General features: G+C 42.5%; 1 protein-coding gene across 1 annotated transcript; it reads right to left on the bottom strand.

Annotated features, from left to right (window-relative positions):
- Positions 1 to 4,276: 4,276 nt before the first annotated feature.
- On the bottom strand, positions 4,277 to 21,496 carry gipc2 (GIPC PDZ domain containing family, member 2). The gene is made up of 6 exons (XM_061244005.1): positions 20,953 to 21,496; positions 12,641 to 12,826; positions 9,774 to 9,954; positions 6,700 to 6,812; positions 5,827 to 5,908; positions 4,277 to 5,470 (listed from the first exon to the last, which is right to left on the bottom strand). Exons 1-6 carry the CDS (start codon positions 21,211 to 21,213, stop codon positions 5,319 to 5,321), a joined length of 975 nt encoding a protein of 324 aa, XP_061099989.1. The 5' UTR covers positions 21,214 to 21,496; the 3' UTR covers positions 4,277 to 5,318.
- Between the last annotated feature and the right edge of the window lie 1,615 nt (positions 21,497 to 23,111).

The raw sequence follows: 23,111 nt of genomic DNA on the forward strand, positions 1-23,111 counted from the left end.
TAAATAATTCTGCTTCTATAAATCCTTCCAGTACTTTACTGGAATGTTGAAAAATAGTAATTTGTATCCGTTTGGTGCATGCTTTTGCGTGGATTTCAATTGTATCTCTTCAAAGCATATTTGGACAAACCTTACTTTTTCAGCTGTTTGTCTGGACTCTTCATATATATTTGTAGGGTGTTTTTTTAGACCAGCTACTTTTAGGGGATACCAAGTAGCCAATACAAGGTAGCTAAGCTGCACAAGATCTACCTGAGACCCAGCAGTAATTGTGATTGTTTTGGCATAATACTTAATGTTTTGAATGACAAAAAAACATGTTGCAGAGAAAATAGTGTATATACTATTTCTTTCATTTTTGTTCAATTTTGTATTCTATGCAATGTGCGACATGCAACCTCATATACATGCAAAGCATGTGGCCACAACCTTCATTCAATTACGCTCTTGAAGGCCACAGACGTCGTTGACGTTAGTACACACTGTCCTGTATCCAATTCAAAACAGAAGGAGAGAAAGAGAAAGGAGTTGGTATCCGGTTGGGAGAGAAAGATTTATGGGGGATGGAGAGGGAGTAAATATGAGGGGGGTTGCTGCATGTAGCCAGCAGTCGTCCAGCTGAGCGCTCCAGAGCAGTTAATCTGGACTGTACATCCTTCAGCTGCTGCAGGCGGACAACAGATGAACAGTCAACCTCAATAGTCATGAACAGTCAACCACAAGTCATGAACAGTCAACCACAATAGTCATGAACAGTAAACCTCAATAGTCACTATTGCACAATGAATCAGGGAATAGCCTACCAACCAAAAACCTCCCTCCCAGGACTAGCCAGCAATGACTGTTAAAAGTGAGAGAATCAGTGGCCTATGCAGTTTTGTGGCTTCCATGTAATATTAATGCTGCCATTGCTGGCTTTCAGTAAACTTTGTGATTATTCTCTATCATGTAAGTACAAATTAAGTGTATAATGGTTTGTTGCATTGCAATGAAAAAATGGCAGATAAGAGTTATCAAGGAATTAATTCACTGGTTGCAATGACGAATGCATTTTGACACTTCAAATAGTTTTCCTAATTCGTTGTGTAGTTTTCCATCATGAGGAAAAAAACAGACCATGTTCAGTTTCAAAGAGAGGTATTTTATACTTTAGGTCAGTGAACACAATCTAATATATTATCATAATAAATTGGACAAATTACTCACATTGTCTGAGGATGATCTAGATTTAATTTAAAAAGGTGTGGAAAAGGGGAATTCAGGTGATGATGTCTATCAGTGTTTAGACTGAGAACAGAGGATAGCTATTAATTCAGGCCTAGCCAGGGTCTTTAGTCTGGTCACAGAGAGCCACAATGTGTGGGAAAAATAAAATAAAATCATTACATGTTGTGACTGGTCATTTATCTTTTATGATCTCACAAAATGTGCGCAGTCTGTTTCTTATAAAATTATATTAGCAAATGTGGCTTTTTGTGGAAAATCTGCTAAGAGCAAAGATCTCTAAAGGCATATACTGTATTTGAAAAAAACCTGAGTGTTGACAATTAGCACAGCTGAATTAGTGGAAATCATTGTTTTACAAACAAGAAATAATTTAGTGGAAACCTAGGGTCATGTTACAAAAATGAAAATGCAATACAAAATATTTCCTGAAATCCCCTTCCTTAGAGGAGGTTTCAGAGTACTCCCATTGCAAGTGACAGAGGTGCACAAATTTTAATTGAAGACCGATTGAAAAACTTGATTTCAGATGGGAATCTTCAAAAACAACATGGCCATCTGTGTGACAGATATTCTGCTAATCTTGATGAAATTAAAGAGAGAAACAGGAAAGGAAAATGGGCTACGGAGAAGAAGAAGAGGAATACTACAGTAGTGATTAGATTAAAATATGTTGGTTGTAGTTAGAACTCACACAGCTGCGAAAACATTACTTTAAATGGCGTGCTTTCAATCTTCTATTTGACCTTACTTGGCTATTTGAAGAGCCCGCCATCAATGTATCATAAATTGCCTTGATTTCCCCAGAACTGGGGAACTATTGGAAACACCTGCCTGTTGAAAATAACCAGCCCAAGAACCCTTGGAAACAAAACAGTGTCAGCAGCTGTTGTGCATTGTTATTTGACATCGGACGTTATCCACTGCGGGGACTTTGCATTGGCTGAGCCATGATACAGAAGTGCAAGCACCTTGGCAGAGGATGACCACAGACGATGTTGTGAAGCTGTAGTCATGACAAGAATCAGCATGAGGAGAAAGAGGAGACAGCTAAATAGTGGTGTGGAAGAAAATCCATCAGAGACTGAACTGCATTCTATAATTATGGTACTTTTGTACATAGTGAATACATCATTGTATTGTTTGTGAGAAGTAAAATACACTTCTAAATAATCATCAAATTTACAGAGCCGATCAGATGTGCTAGTGAGCGGGTATCTGCTAACTTCTCAAAGACTGCAACACATCTGAAGATACTCGTGGAAGGAAAGGAAATAACAAAGGGGACACACTTGAGAAATGCATCCAAAATAGAGCCGTTTCAAAATATGATCAGATTACTCTTCTAATCAAATAAAATTACAACAGATAAACGGCAAATGACCTCACAACAAATCCAAAAACAAATTACTCCAATATGACAGAGGAACATTCTGTGTTTTTTATCAGATGTTTTGTTTCATGAACATACATTGTTATTACCATGAATATTGAAACCCCCGCAATAATACACTCTGGCAGGTGTTAAAACATAACAAGCAATAGCATAAAGTGTTAAAGTCCCATCAGAGGATGCAAATTGTGAACATGTTGTGACAGTACAATTATTCCCACTCTCCTGTCTCTCTAGATGGTTTCGTGAAATGCAGGCTGCTACAATGACCGCATCTCGTTAGTGTGTTTACCCAACAACCTGAAGGAAATAGTTGATGCAATTTTTGCTTTCTTCCTTAGACAGGGTATTTTTGGATGCTTCTAAGCTTGCTTACAAGCTTAGAAGGTTGCTCACAAAATTCCAGTAATCAACAAAATGATATGGTATTTTGCTGTAATTGTGATATGCATGAATGACAACTTCCTCCTTGCAAATTGCCTCATACTTTCTTAATGGTAATGATTTAACGACCGTAAGAGTAGTGACTGCATTGCTTATTACCTTCAGAAAAAATACATGAGAGGAACAGAAGAAATTGTAGAATTTATGAAGCGCAAGAATAATCATTTTCATCAGGTTAGGGAAGAGCATGGCTTTACAAACAGTGGCACCCAGGCTAACCCCATTAAAAATGCACCGGATAATGATGATTTGTTGGGAACTTCTCTCTTGTTCCGGTGCCATTTTAATTCCCCCGGGTCATTCTATGCCAACTCCAGGAGGTTGTACCAAAGCACCTCTTGGTAACCAATGATGAGATCCAATATTCCTGACTCCATTTGGGTTTGCCGGTAGCGCCATTTCCGTCGAGTGTCGCAATGAAAAATTGTACAGAATGTGATTTTTAGGTGTTTGTAGATTTGCGTGTAAGGATACTTTTTTTAATGTAGAATTCATATCTGGCTTCATGCATCTACTTTCATTTTGGAGATTAGGCCCTAAACTGCACTTTATTATAATGGTGACCAATTTTGGAGGGCAATATTTCCGAAAGTAAACATATATCAATTTGTAAATGAGAGTCATCAGAGAGAACTTTCTCATTGTGTAAAGATAAGGTGTACTCATAAAATGCATTTTCTGAATTGATGAAAATGGATGCTACTTGCAATCTGCAAGACGTTTACTGGTGTTTAAAGGGTTAAAGTATTTAAAATAAAGGGTACTTTAGGAGCTGAACCATTTTGCGGTTGAGAAAGAGAATCCAAATGAAACAAAGGTTCATTGTTCATAATGAACATATAATCGTCATTATCAAGTGAACAATAACAGGAAAAAAGTATTTGGGGAGTAGGTAGAATGTAGGGTCAGTTCCTCCTCCAGATGAGATCAGTTCCTTTCAAACAAATTCCATTCTTCCATGTGAAATTAATTTGTTTTACTCCTTTAGCGGACCCTTAACCCCTAAGCTTTGTATTTTATTGATTGCAAAATGCAAAGCAAAATATGCAGGTGAAAAAATGCATTGTAATGAGCCATTCCCGAGGAAGCGCTCAATTTCACAGGGTGCTTCACTGGAAGTACCAATTCCACTCACCTTAGACTTTATTTTGCCCTTCATCAATTTCCTCCTAACAAGACATCAACCCTGTTTGTACAAAAGCCATTAAAATAATCTAAGAGAAATATTGATTACCTTTATTCATTCTAAAGCTAAAGATTGACATCTTAGAAATATTTTCCAGTCATCACAAAACCATTCATCAAACAAATAATTTAAGAAAAAATATCTATCACAGTATAATTCTATATAAGAAATCTGTACAAGAGGCAACTAAAATAAAAATACGAAGAGTGTTATCTAAAATTATAAATGTGCCATTACTTCTCACTAGTTACAATTTCCATAAAAAACAAGACAATGAGCTTGGTGAGAGTCAAATTATCACATTTCTAAATAGCCAGTGTTTTACTGAAATATGGCAAATGCACCATAATTGTAGAGGAATGTTCTATTTGGAATATTTTGTAATATTCAAAGTTGACTCCCGCAAGGCCACAACAACACCCAGCAAATTAAGGTAAACCGCGAGACACAAGAGAATTCACAAATAAACCCTTTCATCTTTCCGTCCTGGTCCTCCCCTCCTCAGTCTCGTAGCCTGGTCGACCAGGCCTGGCATGGCAGAAACAAAACGTTTCAAACGGGACCAAACTGTATTTCATCACACATCGATCATCTCTAAATGACCAAAATAAGGATCAAATCATCTAATAAAGTAAGAGAGGGGGAAAGGTTGGGCAGCTGTTCATACAGACCATTAGGGTTTACCAGCAGAGAAGCTGGCAGCCTGGGTGCTTTGAAGACTTAGGAAATCAGTCTTAAGACAACTGTAAATACAACGGGAGCTTTCTGAAAATATGTGCCTCTTACTTGCAATTATCAAATGAAAAAAAAAAAAAGGGAATATAGTGAATGAAATTAGAGCAGCAGTACTTTTGGTGACCAGACAGCTAGTACCGTATGAGTACAAAAAAATATATAATAAAATAAAAAAAATAACCCCAAAAGCACATTTTGTACCTTATCCCTGTGGTGGCATTGCAGAACTGACACTAGAAGCTTTAAAGTGTGTGATGCGAAAAGCACGCCCTAAAGACCGCCCCTCTGTCCATAGCTTTCGGCGGAGGCCCGTCCACGCGTGCGGGGGGGGGGGGGTTAGAACCGGCCCTGCTTCGCGTCTCCGATGGCCCCCCACACGTCGAAGACGAACTCGTCCGGGAAGGCGAAGTCCCCCAGGGCCTCGTCCAAAGCCATGGCGAACTCGTCCGGGTTCATCTTGTCCCTGCCCACCTCCACCATGGTGGCAGCTGAGGGAGGGGAGACAGAGGCGGAGGGAACGGGGTCAATCAGGGATGTAGGGGGGGGGGGGGGGGGGGGCGTGGAATTACACGGCAGGGGTGTTTGTTGGGGCAGGGCGGGGGTGCTATTGAGGATCCATGAACTCGATAGTGGGTGGACACATTCTGCTGTCCGTACCAAAACACACTGATCAGTTTGGTTCGGTTTTGGTACGAGGAAACGTAAGTCTATTTGAATAAGACAGAGTCGATGGCACCCAGGCAGACCGATCATCCAGACCTGCTCCATTAGATAACTCCATATGGTCCTACGTCACATTGACTTAAGAATTACAATGTGAGTCGCTGTAATGAGCTTAACCTACCTAGCTCCATGTCACGGATTCCCATGTAGCTCTCCAGAAGGTCATCCACCTTCTTCACGGCCTTTTCCTCGAACTCGGTGGGCTGTAAAGACGGACGCGTCGTGAATGCAACATTCTCCATAAATTCTCCACAACACAGTCCCCCTCGCAGGTACACAAGCACGTCTGCATCATCTAGTACCGCTTGTGACACCCCTTTGAAACAAAATCATCAAGTTCCGTTTTTATTTCTATCACGAAAATGTTATGCGTGAGTTCACATGGCTTCCCGAGGCAGCACTCAATTTCACAGGGTCTTCCGTATCTGTTAGTCACTGAAAGAAACACGCTCAACTAAAAAGTGTGAAATGTGCCTTGGCACAGGACCTACAAACAGTATAGTCAGTGAATTAAACCTAGCACAGGAGGTCGGGGTAAAAGTAAGGGGGCGGAATCACTTGCAATACTCCGTTTGTGGTTTATCTGATTAAATGTCCATTTAATTTACATTAGATCGGTAAAAGCAAACGAGAGCTAAATGAACGTAACAAGGATGACACATCAGCAGTGGCTACACATTTTAAGAGCTGCAAACATAATTTCATATAATGAAAGTACAGGGGCATGGACACTATTTAGGTTGCCAATCTTCTGCCAAAGGGAATGGTTTTGGATTAATCAGCGGGACACACTAATGCCAACATGACTTAATGAGGAGTTTGCTTGTTGTTGTGTTTCTTGCACGTGACTGGCCCCTACCATGTACCACATTACCATACCTGTTGTGCCAGGTAAAAGCTTTACGCTCGATGGAACCTCCATTTTGCTTAATTTACTTTTGGCATGCTGAAGAAGGGGCGTCTTGCCCGAATTGTTCATGCAAATAATGCTCACCATTTCCTCCACGGTCGCAGGGCCTTTCGACCGCAGCCTGAGCGTTCCCCGACCAGTGCCGATCTTGCCCTCTCCGCCAGGCTTCGAGCCCCTTGACCTCGGCTCAAGCATATCTGTCAATCAAAAACAGCGCCAATTAGACACCACCTGTAGTGTAGAACGAGTAAATTACCCCGAGAGAAGGAAAGTGCTGTAACGCAGATCTCCTTGCATTCTTGAAAGTACAACAAAACTGTACAAAACTCCCCCATAATGACTGGTAATTAGCTTAGAAGAAAATATCAATTTAAACCGCGATTCTCAGCATTGAAATTTCTTCACAAATGTGGCTGTCGCTAAAATAAAGCGAACCTCGTGTGTAAGAAACTGTATCATCAGCGCAACCTTTTTGTGTCAGAACTCTTATCATCAGCCGTTAAGGACAAACGTGGCTGGCGGTTTAATCATGGCACGGCCCAGCAGAACAGAACTCCTTCAGAAGTCATTCCCTCAGCTGGCAGGAAAAAGCACAGAACATCCCTCAGGTCCCCCCCCCCCCCCCCCGGGGCCTCAATTGGAAAATGAGCCATGATTCTCCCACAGATAATGGCTGTGTGCAGAGTGCTCACTTTTTTTGCAGGGACACCGTGACCGTGATGCCAGGCCAGGAACGTATCTTTTTATTTCAGTGGCAAAAGAGCCTGGCTTTAAGATAACACGAGGAGCTAACAAAACAAAAAAGACGTGAAGATGCTACAGAAGTGTGCATGCTACTGCCGTGTGACCGCATTTCTGACTTGGTTATGGTCACAGTCATCACCCGGAAAGGCGGCTCTCCTCAATTACATGCTCCTGTTTGCACCCTCAGAAGCCAAGGCTTCGCTGAAGGATCGTGTGGTTTATTACAGCATGGTAATAACCCTGCTACCAGCCGCACGCACGTTCAGGTGGAGGCGATTCCATTCGATTGTGAACGTGTGTCTTTCTGAACCCAGTCACAGTAGATGGAGGTGTCTTGATTGAACGATTCATGCTCTTCGGTAAAGTGAAGAGACCCTTCAAGTACAGGTGTGACTGAGTTAAGTAAGATAAGTGAGGGTAAGCCAGTTCTCCACATAAGCAGACACATTACAGCCAGGTATGCACTCAAAAGCTGGTTGAAATATTCAACGGGAAACTCAGCAATACCCATACTGTGTGGATGAAAGCTACTGTGGTTCTATGCAAAACTTCCATCAATTCAATGTTCCTGGATTGTTCGTTCTTAAGGGCTACTTTTAAAAAAGGTTTTATTTTTCCACAATTATTATTTAGACGGGTATCTATGAACAAGTCTTTTATCTCTCAAAATAATGAGGGGAGCAAGCATAGAAATAGAACTTGTATGTGACACTGATGAGTAACAGTTATTAATATGCATAAATTGCAGCAATAAGAGAACAAATCCTCCCACACAACAATATTATCAAAAGAGGGCAGCAAAAGTGCGGAGGTGGAAATGGTGTTGCAGAAAAAACACTTCCAGACAATCAGTGCAGACTGTCTGAAAGAGTGTTGTAAAGAACAAGTCTGTAACTGAAAACGTGCCTAATAGCCAAATATTGTTCTGGGTATTACACCTTCAAAGCCCAGCATATAACCAGCAGGGACATAAAGCATAATGGTATAGCTAATGTCCTCACAGATATTCTGTCTCTGCTTCCATATCTATAGCCGGCAGGGGGCAGTTATGACAGTAAACCAACCGCATTCAGCCAGCACCAGTAATGCCTCCTTGCCCAATTATATCTATTGTGCTTTCTGCCCCCATATGCACCTCCACCATAGGATAATGTGCACTAAAACAACTCCAGACTACCAGATACGGGTTAGAATAATATAAAATTTAATCAAGTGCAATGTCCTTGGGAAATGAATGTGGACTGAGAAATAAAGTTGGGCTTAACGATAGGACATGACTTTGACTTTTGCGAGCATTTAAACAGGGAACCTTTTTTTAGGGCACGGCAGGTGAGGAGCGAACACCCGCATCATAAATCTTCCGCCTCGACGTCACGGAAAGTGAACTTTCGCTTGTCGGAGCTACGGCGGTGTTACGAAACGCGGCGTGATCGGGCTATAAAAAGATGTTCAAAGGCAGGCTGGGTAACAGCTGTGTGTGTGTTCTGAATGAAAGGGGATGACCCGGAGGGCTCCAGATGCACTACGTATGACTGCGTCTGCAGCGTACACTGAGGAGTCGGTTATGACACGCCAAGCCCACTGACGCCAAGAAATGTAGCCGTCTGAAACCAACAGGCCAAGAAAAACCTAATCCGGTGCAGTCACAGCCCATGTGTGGAACACAACTCAGTGCATAACTCGCACACAAGTGAAATCCCTGCAGTGTTTTTTCTGGACAGTCCAGAATCAGACGTATGGGGCTTTCTGGGACTCCCGGGGTGGAGCGCTGAATGGAACGGTAAAGCTCCTCTTGGCACTAGAATCGCCCTCCATCTGTGGGACATATGGGTGCATGGGCTTTTTGTACACAGCATTCCCTCAACACCGCTGGCTGATCTGGGATCAGTTTGTCCGACAGCAACCCTAACCCAGACTGCGATGTGGAAATGAATGCCGCCGATTCAGGGTCAACTACTTTCAAAGGGAAGAGGATTCGTGTGCCTTCACGCGCTCTTTACTCCAGTGTGTCGTTGGGGGATGATGGCGTTCGTGCACGGAAACATTTCCTGGCATTTCGTCCCCCCCGTACGCTGCGGAGGACGTTGTGTCTCTGTAACGCTGGCCATGACGCACAGGTGCTTATGAATATTCACCAGCGGTGAGGCTCCCATCGACCGGCGCTGAGTTTAGCTGCTGCCAACGTTCACAACCATTAATCATCATCACTCATTGGAATCGTGAAGCCTGGTGGGCTCGCTCTTGGATCAATATCCAGCATTCGACATGGAGTGCTCAAAAAACTTTTATTCAACTAAGAACGAGAGGGCCACAGAGTGCCGGATCCCGTATGGGAAAATGAACCCCTCCTTGCATCAGCGCCGGTCACGTTTCCCAGCCCTAATCCACAGCGAATCTACGCGGGGAATACTCACCGAAAGCCTTCATGGGCTCCACCAGCTTTAGGGTGAAGGCCTGCTCCCGGGGAAGCTCCTTCAGCATACGGGCCACCTCGTAGTGGCGGCTCCCCACGATGGTCCTCCCGTTGATGCACTCTATGTGGTCGCCCACGGAGATGACCTTCACCCCGTCCACCACGCTGCCCTCTTTGATGCGCTGTGACAGGAGAACAGGGCGAGAGGGACCGGGGTCACGTGCGCTTAGGCTCGCGGGTAAGAGCCGGTGGCGCCTCAACTGCCAAAACACATTCCCCATGAGGCCTGCGGTCACATGAGTTCCCTCAACACCAGTTTGACCTCCGGAGTATTTGTGGGTGAGAACATGAACCAGGGCCCTTGGCTTTTGGTTTGCTACTTCTCTGAAGCTTAAGCCAGGCCCTCCGTTGGAGAGATCAAACTCAAAGCAAAATATTGAGCAAAAATCCAGAAGTAAAAGCCAGACGTACAACCTCTCCTCCTGGCCTTCACATACAGTACATTTGAGGTCCTGCTAAATATTTAATCCCAATTTTGCTTATTGTTTTGCCTGTCAATGAAGATGTGAAGCCATTGCTGATTGAATGTACATAAATTCCATTTTAACCTGACCTAAGATTTAAAATGACCAAATTTAAAATTCACCCTTTCACCAGCAGGTTTTAACAATATAAACCACCCTCTCAAACGGAATCACATTGGCAGTACTACATAATCAACACCTCTACAGATATACATTCATTTTAATTACGCATGGTCCCTGGTAAATAAACAATAAACAAAACTAACAAAAGATATGGCCAATAATGGCCAATAATATAGCATTTGGAAGTGATTCAATCAAATGCCTGTCCCCACTCCACTCAGCATGCTGGGGTCAGACCCCAGCCGTTCCTCTCTGAAGGTCTGAAAGCTATATTGTGCTGATGCAGTACAGCAGACAGAAGGGCTGTGTGCTTGGGTACCAGTGACACCCACTGGTGAAAGTGCAGAACAGAGGCAGAGTCCGGAGGAGATGGCGGTAGGAGATGGACGCACACACACCGCAGGTCACTGAGAGACTCATTCATTTTCACCAAGGACAAATAACTGCCACTAGTGAAATGTAACTTTTAATTGTTTTCATGTAAATTAATCATAAATCCTAAATGTTTAAATGACAGTGCACTCAAAGATGCGTATGTGTTTAATGTTCATGTGTACGTATGTGTGTTTACATACATTAATTACAATAAAAATTAATTAAACAGAAATGCAATGACGGTGCGAATACTTAAGAAATGCAAGTCATTTGGTAAATTTTCATTTCTTAAGTATACGCAACTTCAACACGCAACCTGAGGCCCGGATTGCTGGAATAAACTTTCCCATTGAACATGGTAAGAGAGTATATGTTTTGTTTACACTCAGTGAACAGCTAGCTACCTAGCACGGTAACTAAACAGAACTTCAACATCCATTAGGTATTAATGGCCCATCATCACCTTCCATATTGATGCCAACCTGACAACAAACACTGGCCAGTTAGTCTGAAAGACCATAAATCACAACAAGGGGTTCTTCCGAACAATTTATGATGTGTGTCAGGAAGGTAGGTTTGTAAATAGCCCTTCAGTCAAAGGTTTGGGTCCCCTTGATAAGGGCACTGTCTGGAGCCAATGTCGTTCAATAAACATTATGGCTGACAGCACAGAACCCTTCAGTGTTGTTTGTGTGAAGCTAATATGCTGAAGCAGGTTTTGATAAGGACGTGAAATTATTACAGTGGTCTTTTATATTGAACAGCCATCGGTTATGATTTCCATTCTTCTACTATATTTGAATTCTTATTCTAAATACCAGTCATTTAAAAAGAATATTGACAAGGAGATATCAGTCTTCTCACCAGATAACGCATTTACTCCAAGTCAATGATTTAATGCAAGTGAATGCATACACCTATTATTATATGTTACAGTATTTAATCAAAAGACATCGGAAATATTTAATGAGGAAAAACAAATCGTTTTTGTGCATACCATTTCCAATAAAACCAGTAGTTTTACATTTGAAATTCAAAAAAAACAGTTGGTTAGAATATTTATATTTGACTTATTTTACTTTGTCTAACACACAGCATAGACCAAACGTGTATAATAGCGGAAATCCTTGCAACCGAAGACTGCAACAGGTTCAGTATGCAATTAAATACCTCCGTGTAGATAATTAGTCTATTGTCCTACCTCCACCTTCCTCCCACTGAATCCTGCTGCGCGCTTAGCAAGAAAGAGCGTGCTTTTAAAACCACACTTTAATGCATTTTTAATGACCAACCCCTTCAGAAAAATTTACAATTCAGATCTATTTTCTAAAACGAGGTTCAGCAGTCTGTGTGGTTTCCTATCTCTGAATATGTATGATTTACTTATACCTACTTCTAGCTCTCTTGCCAAGCCTTCCGGTTTGATTATTCCTGTGGTGCAGAAACTGATCATCAGGTGTGCTGCTGCCAATGCCACACAGAGGGCGCAGTTGAGCCGATTTTACAGTGTCCTTATGATGAAGCCTCTTTTGTGGAGCAGAATATTTCCGGGTCTACTTGTACTCCAAAAGTACAAAACAAACCTTTTGTAGAACGAGTCTCCTGCACTGGGACGAGGATGCTGGGTGAAGATATTGCTTTATATCCTTTATTACTTAATACTATTTTTTGCCAACCTAATTATTTGTGAAGCGAATGATAGCCATTCAACCATTTGAGTGCGCAAACTAGTTCACCAAAGCTCAATATTATGAGATAAAATGTGTTAAGACACAAACCATGTTTGGCTGAAATGCAGGAGGTCCCAGCCTATGCTGAACGGTTGGCAAGCCTGGACTCAGCGTACCTTTATGAATGCGTATCCAGCTCCGTTGTCCGTGATGGTGAGGCCCAGGGCGTCTTCGGCCTTGAACACCTCCACCTCCTTCTTCAGCCCTTTGACATGGGCGAAGATGAAGTCCTCCAGGCCTATCTGTCCCCCCAGAAGCTTCTCCATGTCAATCTTGTGAGTGTTCAGGGTGCAGAAGAGAATCTGCTCAAGTACAAATGAGTACAGACAAATTCAGGGGCGATGCTATGTTTTAAGGAAATTACATGAGCATTTTGTTTCTCCAAGTCCATTCTAGCAAAAAATCATGAGACATTTTGCTACCTGATTTATCTTATAAGAATACACATTACATTACACTGTACAGCAATACAGAAATATGTGCTTAACACCAGGTAGCAGCCAACCTTGATAAACAGAGAAATGAGAATCACAAGCCAATTAACATATTATTGTGTTAATATTGTTATGTTTTAATCACAATTGAAAACTGGAGAGACAGCATATTTTGCAGCAATACCCTGTGGCCAGTCTCAGCCTTCAAACATATTGGGCCAGCCAGTCTGTAAACATGAGAAAAGTGGGTCCCCTCCCATGATTATATTCCAAGGGCTTTGTTTAGTTTGAACCTTATCTACGCACTACACAGCGGACAGAAGGGGGGATAGTGAGCCACTGCTCACATCGTGAGGAATGCTGGGACAGTCTGGCTGCCCAGGATCAGCTCAGAGCTACAGATACCTCCATGTCCGACTACAAGGTACAAAGAAACTATTCACCTTCAGCGAATCTATCCAAAATGAGATGCCAAATGCCATTAATAGCGGAAACTTGATCATGATCGAATCTCTCTATCTGAAATGAGCCCCACAGTTTGTCATAGATTTCAGTTACTTTTTACAATTTTAAAATTACGCCCATTAACTGGTCTACTTTGTACAGGATTGTCCAGAGAATGCAAACTTCTTTTTACACCTGTCGTAATTTGCATACACCACCATCTCGGTGGTGATCATTTTAGCTCTACATTTGCCTCATTTAGCCTTACGCAATGAGTCAGGCATAATGGAGTTATGGGTGTGAGTATAAACTCTGATATTTATACACGCTCTGGTGTTTGCACAACATTTAGAGGAAGAGGGAGAGAGATTTCCAGAGAGACACAGAGGCAGAGCGAGACAGAGAGACAGATTCTATCTTGCTACTGCGGGAGCCACACACTGAGTCTCAATGCTACTGTACCAAATTGCTACCGTTATTCCCTGTTTAAATGGGTGGTATCTCCGTTCTGTGGGGCCTCAGAGTGAAGCTTTTTTTTTTTTTTTTTTTTCTAGAAGTTTCTCCCCGCTTCCCCTCCCCTCCCCTTCCCTTCCCATGAAATGGGAGAAATGACTGGCAGGAACATAACATGGCCGCCTCACTCACACCCTGCTCCCACAGGCTCGGCTGGGTGGGGACCTTCAAAGTCAACTTCCGTTACTTAACGCTGCATCACGGAGGGACCAAGTAAGGCTTGAAACGGAGCGCTATTTACTTGGGAACTAATCTGGAGACGCGTATAGCTCCGAAAGCACATGCGCTCGGTTTACAAAAATACCCGGCGTGCTGTTGGCAGCGGCAGTAGGGGGGGGGGGGGGGGGGGGGGGCTCTGAAACGGAGCTGGGGAGGGGAGCGAGGCTTCGACCCAGAGCGCCCTGCTTTTCCACCGCGCTCCGTTAGAGCGCCGCAGGCCCTGAGCACACATCAGCTGACGAGCGCAGGCACGTTGCCCCTGGTTACGGAGCTTGTATAAAGGTCTGGATTAAGAGGGGAGGTGGGGGTGGGGGTGGGTGGGGGGGGATGCAGCGTCAGAGCCGGTGGCTCCCTCAGCCCAGCCTCTGCTGAAACAGACCGGAGCGGCCCCGTTTGGTAGGAAGAAACGCCTACCTACCGTTACCGGGGATGCAACCGGATCACACAGTACCCCCCCCCCCCCCTTACCCCAACCCTCCCACTAAAATAACTCATGACGCCTCTCCGCATAGAACTTCCTCCAGGCACAAACACCGCCCACATCCGCTGGCCCGACTCTCGATGCCTGCCACTCCTACGTACCAAGCTATTCCACCACCTGTACTCCACAGTTCAGGAAGCCGTTCTTGTGTGAATTTGTACTCTCACAGTCTAATTATAGACCAGTTTCAACGTTCCCCGTATCTTTCTTTTCCATTTTTTTTATATCCAGTAATGTCATGGGCTTTCCAAAGTTACAGAAAGCTGTTTATTCAGCAAGTGAATGCAGTTTTCAGTCTATTCTATGCCACTTGTACACTGCACTTTGTACTGGGTTCAAAGACATAATGGTGCACAGCTGCATAGTCGGAACATGACATCATCAGTGTTCAGTCACAAATACTCCCACTCAGGGAAATAAAATTAAAAAAGATCTAGTGCCAGGATATTATATATAATGGTAACTGGATCCAAGGTCATCTTGATCAGACAACAAAATGTTCTTTGTTCTTCTTTTAAATCCACTAAATATGTTTTCCACTCACGATTAAACCAGGACATTAATGAGTTATAAGCATTAAAGATTACCAACCTACATTAGTTACATATGAAAGAAATATTAACTCCTAAAATGAGGACTTTTCATGCTGTATGACGTTCTATTACCATAATCATTAACTTTTTGGGAGTGGGGGCTGATGGCTCTAATACTGTGGAAAAAAACCAGGCATTTTACTTCAAGATAGTTATCTAAATTTAGACAAGACTTAAATTACGCAGCACAATGTGGTTAAGGAATGGGTTTGTGTTTTCAGATGGTTGCAGGTGTAGATCAAGTATGGGCATTATATCCTCAAGCAAGCACTACGCTTCAACTGCAATAGGAAATATCAAACTACATAAATCAATCATAAACCAAATTTGAGTGATGTAATTTACCCTGGATAAGGTCACATGAGATATAAAGTTAAAGGCCAAATATCTAAAATGAAAGAATACATTATGATGCCAGATATGTATTCTACATGTCAACATAGATTACCATAGATTACCCTAACCCTAAGATTTTGGGCTTTTCCTTACAAAGTTACTTACGCATTTCATACCGCAAACGCAACACCCAGTGAAATTTAAATGGCTCTATAGGCAAAACAAGATGGAATATGAAGCTCAACTTTTTTTCTAGACCTTATCATTACCAACATACGGAAAGAACAACAAGGTGCAACCTTGCAACCAGTTGGCATAGAACAGCCCTGTTACATTACACACACTTTTGCTCATGTTCTATCTTTAGGGTTGGGTTATTAACATTGTACCAACTGGTTACTGCTCAGAAAGCGTGCCTCTTTTCAAGACATATATCAAGATAAAAGTAGCTCTAAACAGTTGTGAGTCCAGGATGACTCAGGATTTTGCAAAATAGTGTACCAGTGAGTAAAAAGGGTAAAGATATATGTATTTTACCAGAAACTTACTAACCACTTTACTAACTTACTAACCACTTTACCACAGCGTGGGGGGTCCTTCAGACACCTCTGTATGATGCCACTTTCTGTTGAATGAATAATCAATATAAAATGTTTCATAAAGTAGCTCCAGATTGTCTGTAATGCTGGATGACATTGGTTGATTTTTGAAGCCTAAAAATCAATTGAACTTGATCATTTCGTAGAAAGACCCATATCATTACGTTCAAGGGAGAGATGTAAGTTTTTACAAACTATTTTTGTAGAATGTTTGCATGCAGCATGTTAGACAGTTAACCCATATGACATTCTTAATAGTTATAATAGTATAATAGTTCCTTAAATTTCTAAAACTCTCAATAGTCTTTTATATAATTGAACTCATGATGTATAGTATTGTTTATTCATGTAATTCTTATGAAAAAAATACTTATTTTAAACCATGAATGTGTTTCGGACATCAAAATAGACACGTCACGTCATTGACCCAAAAACCAATGAAGTCGCAGGAAGATACATTATACAGGAAATACCTCATTGAAAACCACAGGTTTTGAAAACATGCTTGGCATGTCCAAACAAACCCTTTTGTGTAGCTAGATGTTTTAGATACCAGTACAGCTCCAGGACTCGTGATGATTTTTCAAATAGCTGTTGGGTATACATGCATAAGGGCCTGTTGAATTGCCCATTATTTTCTGAAACAACCAAAACAAACGCATAATCATAGTAAATCTGATGCCCTCAGCCCTTTTTAACAGAAATCGTCCGGGAGGCTAGTTACCGTGTTGGGACAAAGTCATGCAATCGTTAACCAGGCAGCACGTGTTCAAAAACTGTTGCCTAGGCAACACAGTCAACTGCAGCGTTCCAAAAACCCAAGCACGTACTGTAGTTAAGGCTGCACTCACATGCCCAGTTTGTGTGTACACACACCAGCCTAATTGCGTTGTTGATAAATAATGTGGCAGGGGGGAAACAGGCATTGTTCACAACTACCTCAGGCAGTTCATCCAATTCTTTTTTTTTTTTTTGCTTCTGCGTTTTGCATGACAACAACGTCTGAAAAGGTTTAAACACTGGGGCAAGTTAGGAGGCATTCCACATTTTGGAGGAAAGTGAGAAAGAGTAGAGTAATACAGTTCTGGGAGTAAACATGATGCCAAGGGGGAGGCCCACAGGGACAGAACACAGCAGATCATTCAATGAAGCAAAATTAACCCAGAGTAAAGCAACTGCCACATAGGTTAATCGAGCGGATTCATAAACACAGGAAATTCATACTGCAACAATAAGCAGACAACAGCAATGCCACGTTACATTTCTCAGCCCGGTCTCGCAGCAGTCTAGTGCTGGCGCTTTGCGAGGATAATTGAGTTGCCTTTGCTCATCAGGTGGTGCCCGGGGAAGCTTTTCACCTGAGTGGAAACCCAGCGGACTGGCTCTCTGAGGTAATTCTTCCAGGACGGCAGATTTTCCCCGTACCCAGAGCAGCTGCTAGAAGGGCTCAATTACTGCTGCCGAATTGTTTTCCTCCGTCGGAACAGAACAAACTATAAGGGTGGCTTCACACGGCTATTGTGTCCCCGCGGGCAAACAAGGGGCAGCTCATTCGGCGCTATTACAAGGCATCAGGTCTCAACTGAGTCAGGCCTGCCGCCTCTCCCGTGGGCTGGGGGGGTGCTCCACACACTCAGGGAGCGGTGTGGCCAGGCTGAAAACACACAGAGCCAAGCTGTTCAGCAGACCTCCGGGGGAGGGCAGGGATGAAGCATGTCAGCCCGCTTTCCATTTAAGCCAATGTCCTGCGCCTTTCTGGGCACTTGATGTTCCTCCTTTATGATATTCCCAAGACCTGCTGTGCAGCTGACGTTTGAGATACCCGCACATGCGCACGCACGCACGTACGTACGCACAAAGATAGCCTTCGAGGCAACTTTATTTGTGTATAATAAGACTATACAAGGTCTAATTCTGCAAACTTAAAACAATCAGATCTTATAAGTAATAGTTCATTTATAGTCTTATTATTTTACGTGTACTTTTTTAAACCAGTAATATAGTTTCATATCACATTTTCTGATTAATTTCTTTTTGTAACCAGGACTGTGCACAAAAACACAAATAGTTTGTTTTTTCTCTATATTCATGCGTGTATGTACAAGTACGGAATATGATGGGACTTCATTCCTTCTCAAGAGGGTAGGTCTAAATTCAAATAAACTCATTTCTGCACATTTTGAAGAAACAAGCCTGCTAGCAACAGCTCGGTTTACATTCCCAAAGATGGACGGAAACAGCCTCCTGCATTCATTGTGAGAATGAAGCCAGGTAACAAGTGCACTTTGACCATTGGCAGGAGCACAGAGATCTGTCCAATGGCAGACAGTTTTAACAACCAAACTCTGGGCAAATTATTTGTGGGCTGGTCACAACCAAACAAAGCGGCACCCTAACTAGGTAGAGACTCAGAGCCACACCTACGCCAAACGCTCTGACCGTTGCTGCTGTAAACAGACTTTGCCCAAAGTGGTAAAATAGCTCTCACTCACATGACAAGCCTGCCGTGCCTCAGAAATGAATACCCACGAAGATAATCTGACATGCAAAGTATGCCCCAGCAATATCTGCTTTGTTTACACTCCAGCCGACACACCAGTGACCAGCGAATGGAATTATCTTAGTAACAGTGCAGTACATTATTCAGTCTCTTCATAAAGATGTGCTAAGAAGACTGTATAAAATAAATAAAACAGTTAGAGGGCTATATTCAGAAAATGGGAAAGTTATATTAATTTATACTTATGCAATTGCTCAAGGGAAGCGTTATCTTTCTAAAGAGAATGAGTACCGAATCCGGGTGTGAATAATTGTTTTTGGAGATTTATTTTCCGAGATGTAGAGAAGTTGGAGGATTGCACGGAATCATTCTTATAATAGAATATGTTCTGCTTTAGAGAATTGAATCTCATTACTAGTATTGTTTATAGTCTTCTTTGTGTTTCTTCCATCTATAACAAGGATGTGAATCATTTTGGGAGGTATTTTTTCCCCCTCAGTCAGTCCGGAAAGCATATGGACACACAGGCATGCAAGCACACAGAACTCACAAGTACTCATCTTGTTCCGGGACCCTGGACCTATGTACACTTCAAACGCAATAAAGCAATGTAGAAGAGCACAGCTATACAGTACATTCCTCTGTAGAACTAAGTTATGCAAGTCCCTTCACATGTGATATGTGCATAAAAGTCTCGGCCATAAACAGAAATGAATAGTTGCAGTTTCTGCTTATTACTATGCTGGCAGAAAAAAAAAACTCCCATTGTTAGAAAAATTAGATTTACAAATATATGATAATTTTGTCTCCTAGGTGTGCCGCCTTGTGATGTATTGGTTCTAACTGAGGTTGTGACTCGCTTACCCTCGCATGGATTTACAGAGCACAGGCAATGGAAACCACAGCATCATATCTTGTATGCATAGAAACCGGGTTGCTGGGATGCACGTTTGTGCTGCATTATGTACGCACACACATGCATACAGAATAATAAAATACATTCTGTGCAATTTCCTGCCCCGGCAGGCTTAGGAAATAGCCTCTCGTGGATGAATATACTTTTTCCTCGCACTATTTCTTTTTAGAATCTGACACATTTTCAGAAAAGAAGAGTCCGTCTTGTGTGTGACAAGGTGGCAAACTCTTTCCCCCGAACAATACAAATTATGGAGCAATTTTATCCTGACTAAAACAAGGGAAATATCCGTAAAAAATGGATATCGTTCTGCGAGTCTGAATTAAATAATGACTTAAATACAAACACAGTATCCGCAATTATGCACCACTGTCTGGAAACTCTCCCTGGATAATTACACAAAATGGGAAACCATGGTACACCAGGGCAGGGCCCTATGTTTACTGCCAGTGATGAGTTCACCAACACTCCTCTTGTGCGGCAGTTGACGGACTGGTTTTTGTAATCTAGACTGTACCAATGGACTCTCCCCTGCGTTCCTGTGGCGATACACTCCAGTCAGGAAACGCTTTGACCTGCATATATAATCCTGCAGCACGAGACAAAGCAGGCCTGTCACTCTCAAAGTCTTTGTAAAAGAAGAAAAATGCCAGTCTGGGACCAGACAGAAACGCTGATCTCACACTTGTTTATCAGGCCTCGTGCTTGTAGTTTTGCTTATCGAAGTCGACGAACGGAGGACGTTTTCACGAGTTCACGATCAACGAGAAGTAGCCAACGATTTTCTACATATCACTTATCGTGATGGGCACCGCATGGGTTGGCTACAATGACAGTGAAACATCATGGATTCAGTAGTAGCCTACAACAATCTAAATAAAAGCCATAATCCTAACACTATTACGCACCTGAATATGACGTAGAATTGGACAATACATATTGGTCAACCACAGGTGCTGCTGACATATTTCTATCTGCACTACTAAGACACGTCCCCCGTTGTGCATAAGTCTGCTTTTATAGATGTGGCAGAGTCCATAAGCAACCCATCTTCTTACTTGTATGGTTAAAAGTTTTCATAGTCAACAAATTCAGAGCTGAACTGATGTTAAACCGACCAATATAAATGCGCACAGGTTCACCAATTCTGAGGGAGATAAATGAATGCGACCTGTGATTTCGGATCGTGTAGGGTAACTTGTCCCAGCAGGTTGCACATTACGCAACGTTGATGCTCGAGGCACTGTTTCAAAGAGGGCTGGGCGCTTTCGATTTACAGTTTGCCACAAAACCTATTTTTAATCAGCATCGTTTATTCAACTTTCACATTAATGCATTAGGACTAGCCATCCAACATCCCTTAATATGCGTGACAAATAAATCCATACCATACCTCAGGTGCGCTTAAATTGAAAGCATCTGCTATTTTGGAGTACAGCTCCTTCACATTTGTGAAGCCCTCGATCCTGCCGGTGGGACTACCGTGGGCTAGCTGCGTGTGAAACACCAGCTTGGGTCGGAGATTGACAGGCGGAGGTGGCAGTCCAGCTCCGTTGACCACAGACTTAGCACCGCTTCCAACATGCTCTTCGTTTTCAACCAAGTTCGAGCTCTCCCTCATCTTGTTCTTCTTTTTCCTAAGTCCCAAAGGCATCGTTGCGCTTGCTGTAAATCCGTCGCTGACGAGGGAAACTTTTCAGAAAGGAACTTTGTCGGCTAAAACATTTGAACGACGCCCTCTTGCAAGACTCCCTTTTCTTAATGCAAAGTTTCTTTCCAGGTTCGACTTTGTTCTTCGTTAGAGGCTCAACCCTCACTTACAAATTGAGAATTCTAAATATTCAGCAGGTGGGTGGCGAGCTAAGAGCGTAGTTACCCAGTTTCCTTATCTGCGGAAAACTCTCCCGAACACTGGTTGGCAAACAATAGCTACACTGTTGCAACATTGTGGGAACGCAGGCGCAGTAGGAAGCACAGTCCATAGAAAGATTGACATACATGAATAGCCTACGTCATGCAGAAACGTATTTACCTGTCTAAGGTGATATCATATCCATGAAGACATTCTCCGCCCCGTCCCTTCTCGTGTAGATTTAGCCGTGCGATTTCATGTTTTTCTATTGATATTCGAAGCTAACTTTATATTTAAGGATGCATAATAACCCATCCGTAGGCTTTATGTATAACTTACATTGTCCTATTATATGAAATGTAAACGACGAGGTATAAATGTGTCCAGGTAATGTGGTTTTGCACAGGATACTTTCTGGTCAATACTTAATCTAGGAATATAGTTCGACGAGTACATGTTTGACATTGATATAATGGCTATGATATTGCTATTGTAGGCCGCTCACACCATGTTTGTGTCATGCCGGTCTGAATGTGGGCTATGCTATTTAATTTTAATTAATCCAAGTCTATCCCTCCCGCAGTGGGTACATATACAAGACCCTGATTCACTGAGTGGATGTTTCCAAGGTAACACTGCCCTTTAAAAAAAAAACGTTAATGACGAAAGATGTGGCGTCCCCTGGTGGTACCTCAAGCTGCACTCGTGAGCGGTTTCCTCAATTTACATGCACATTTACAGAATATATATATTGCCCCGACATGCTCTTTTTCCACAGGGTGTAGTGTAACTAAATGAGTTCGACTACAGCAAACCAAATTGATGGTAGCTACTTTAAGGTACCAACTGGCAACACATTTCCCTGCCATTGGCGTACTGGCACTCGCAAGTTATTAATTTCCTACATGGAATGAATGCTGTCTTTTCTCACTAATTGTAAAACCCCAGTTGAAGGTTCACTGACCCTCCCACATCATTCTGAAATCTTTATCCAATGCCAATTTATCTCCTTTCTCCTGGCCTGCTCTTCTGTTCTTCTTCTCCCCCCGCCAGCCACAAAATTATCTCCCACATCCTTTCAATAACTTACAGTGCCCTCAGCAACATCAACTCTACATGCCTTCCATTATTATTATTTATTATTGGCATTTGGCAGACACTCTTATCCAGAGTGACGTACAGTTGATTAGACTAAGCAGGAGACAATCCTCCCCTGGAGCAATGCAGGGTTAAGGGCCTTGCTCGAGGGCCCAACGGCTGTGCGGATATTATTGTGGCTACACCAGGATTAGAACCACCGACCTTGCGTGTCCCAGTCGTTTACCTTAACCACTACGCTACAGCCGCCCTCTGCCATCTGACAAGCACCTCGTTTTCATCACTGGACACTCATTGCTCAAATAACCCTCTTGTTACTATCACCAGGACAACACAAATCTCAACAGGCCATACTGGAAATGCCTATTCATAGGATTCTTTTGAGTCAATAATTGCGGATCGTTCGATCGAGTCCATGCCGCCAAACTAGAACTCTGTGAGAGAATATTCCCCCTGAAAAGAGTGGCAGGTTTGAATGTTTGTTTGACTATTTCATAATGCAGTATGAAACTAGAACCATCTTTGCTGGTAGTAGAACCCCAAAATAATATATGTTAGCCATTTTATTTTAGTTACATACCTGCTCATAAACATTACATCAC

The sequence above is a fragment of the Conger conger genome, chromosome 5 (genome assembly GCF_963514075.1).
Source record: "Conger conger chromosome 5, fConCon1.1, whole genome shotgun sequence".
Classification (NCBI taxonomy): domain Eukaryota; kingdom Metazoa; phylum Chordata; class Actinopteri; order Anguilliformes; family Congridae; genus Conger; species Conger conger.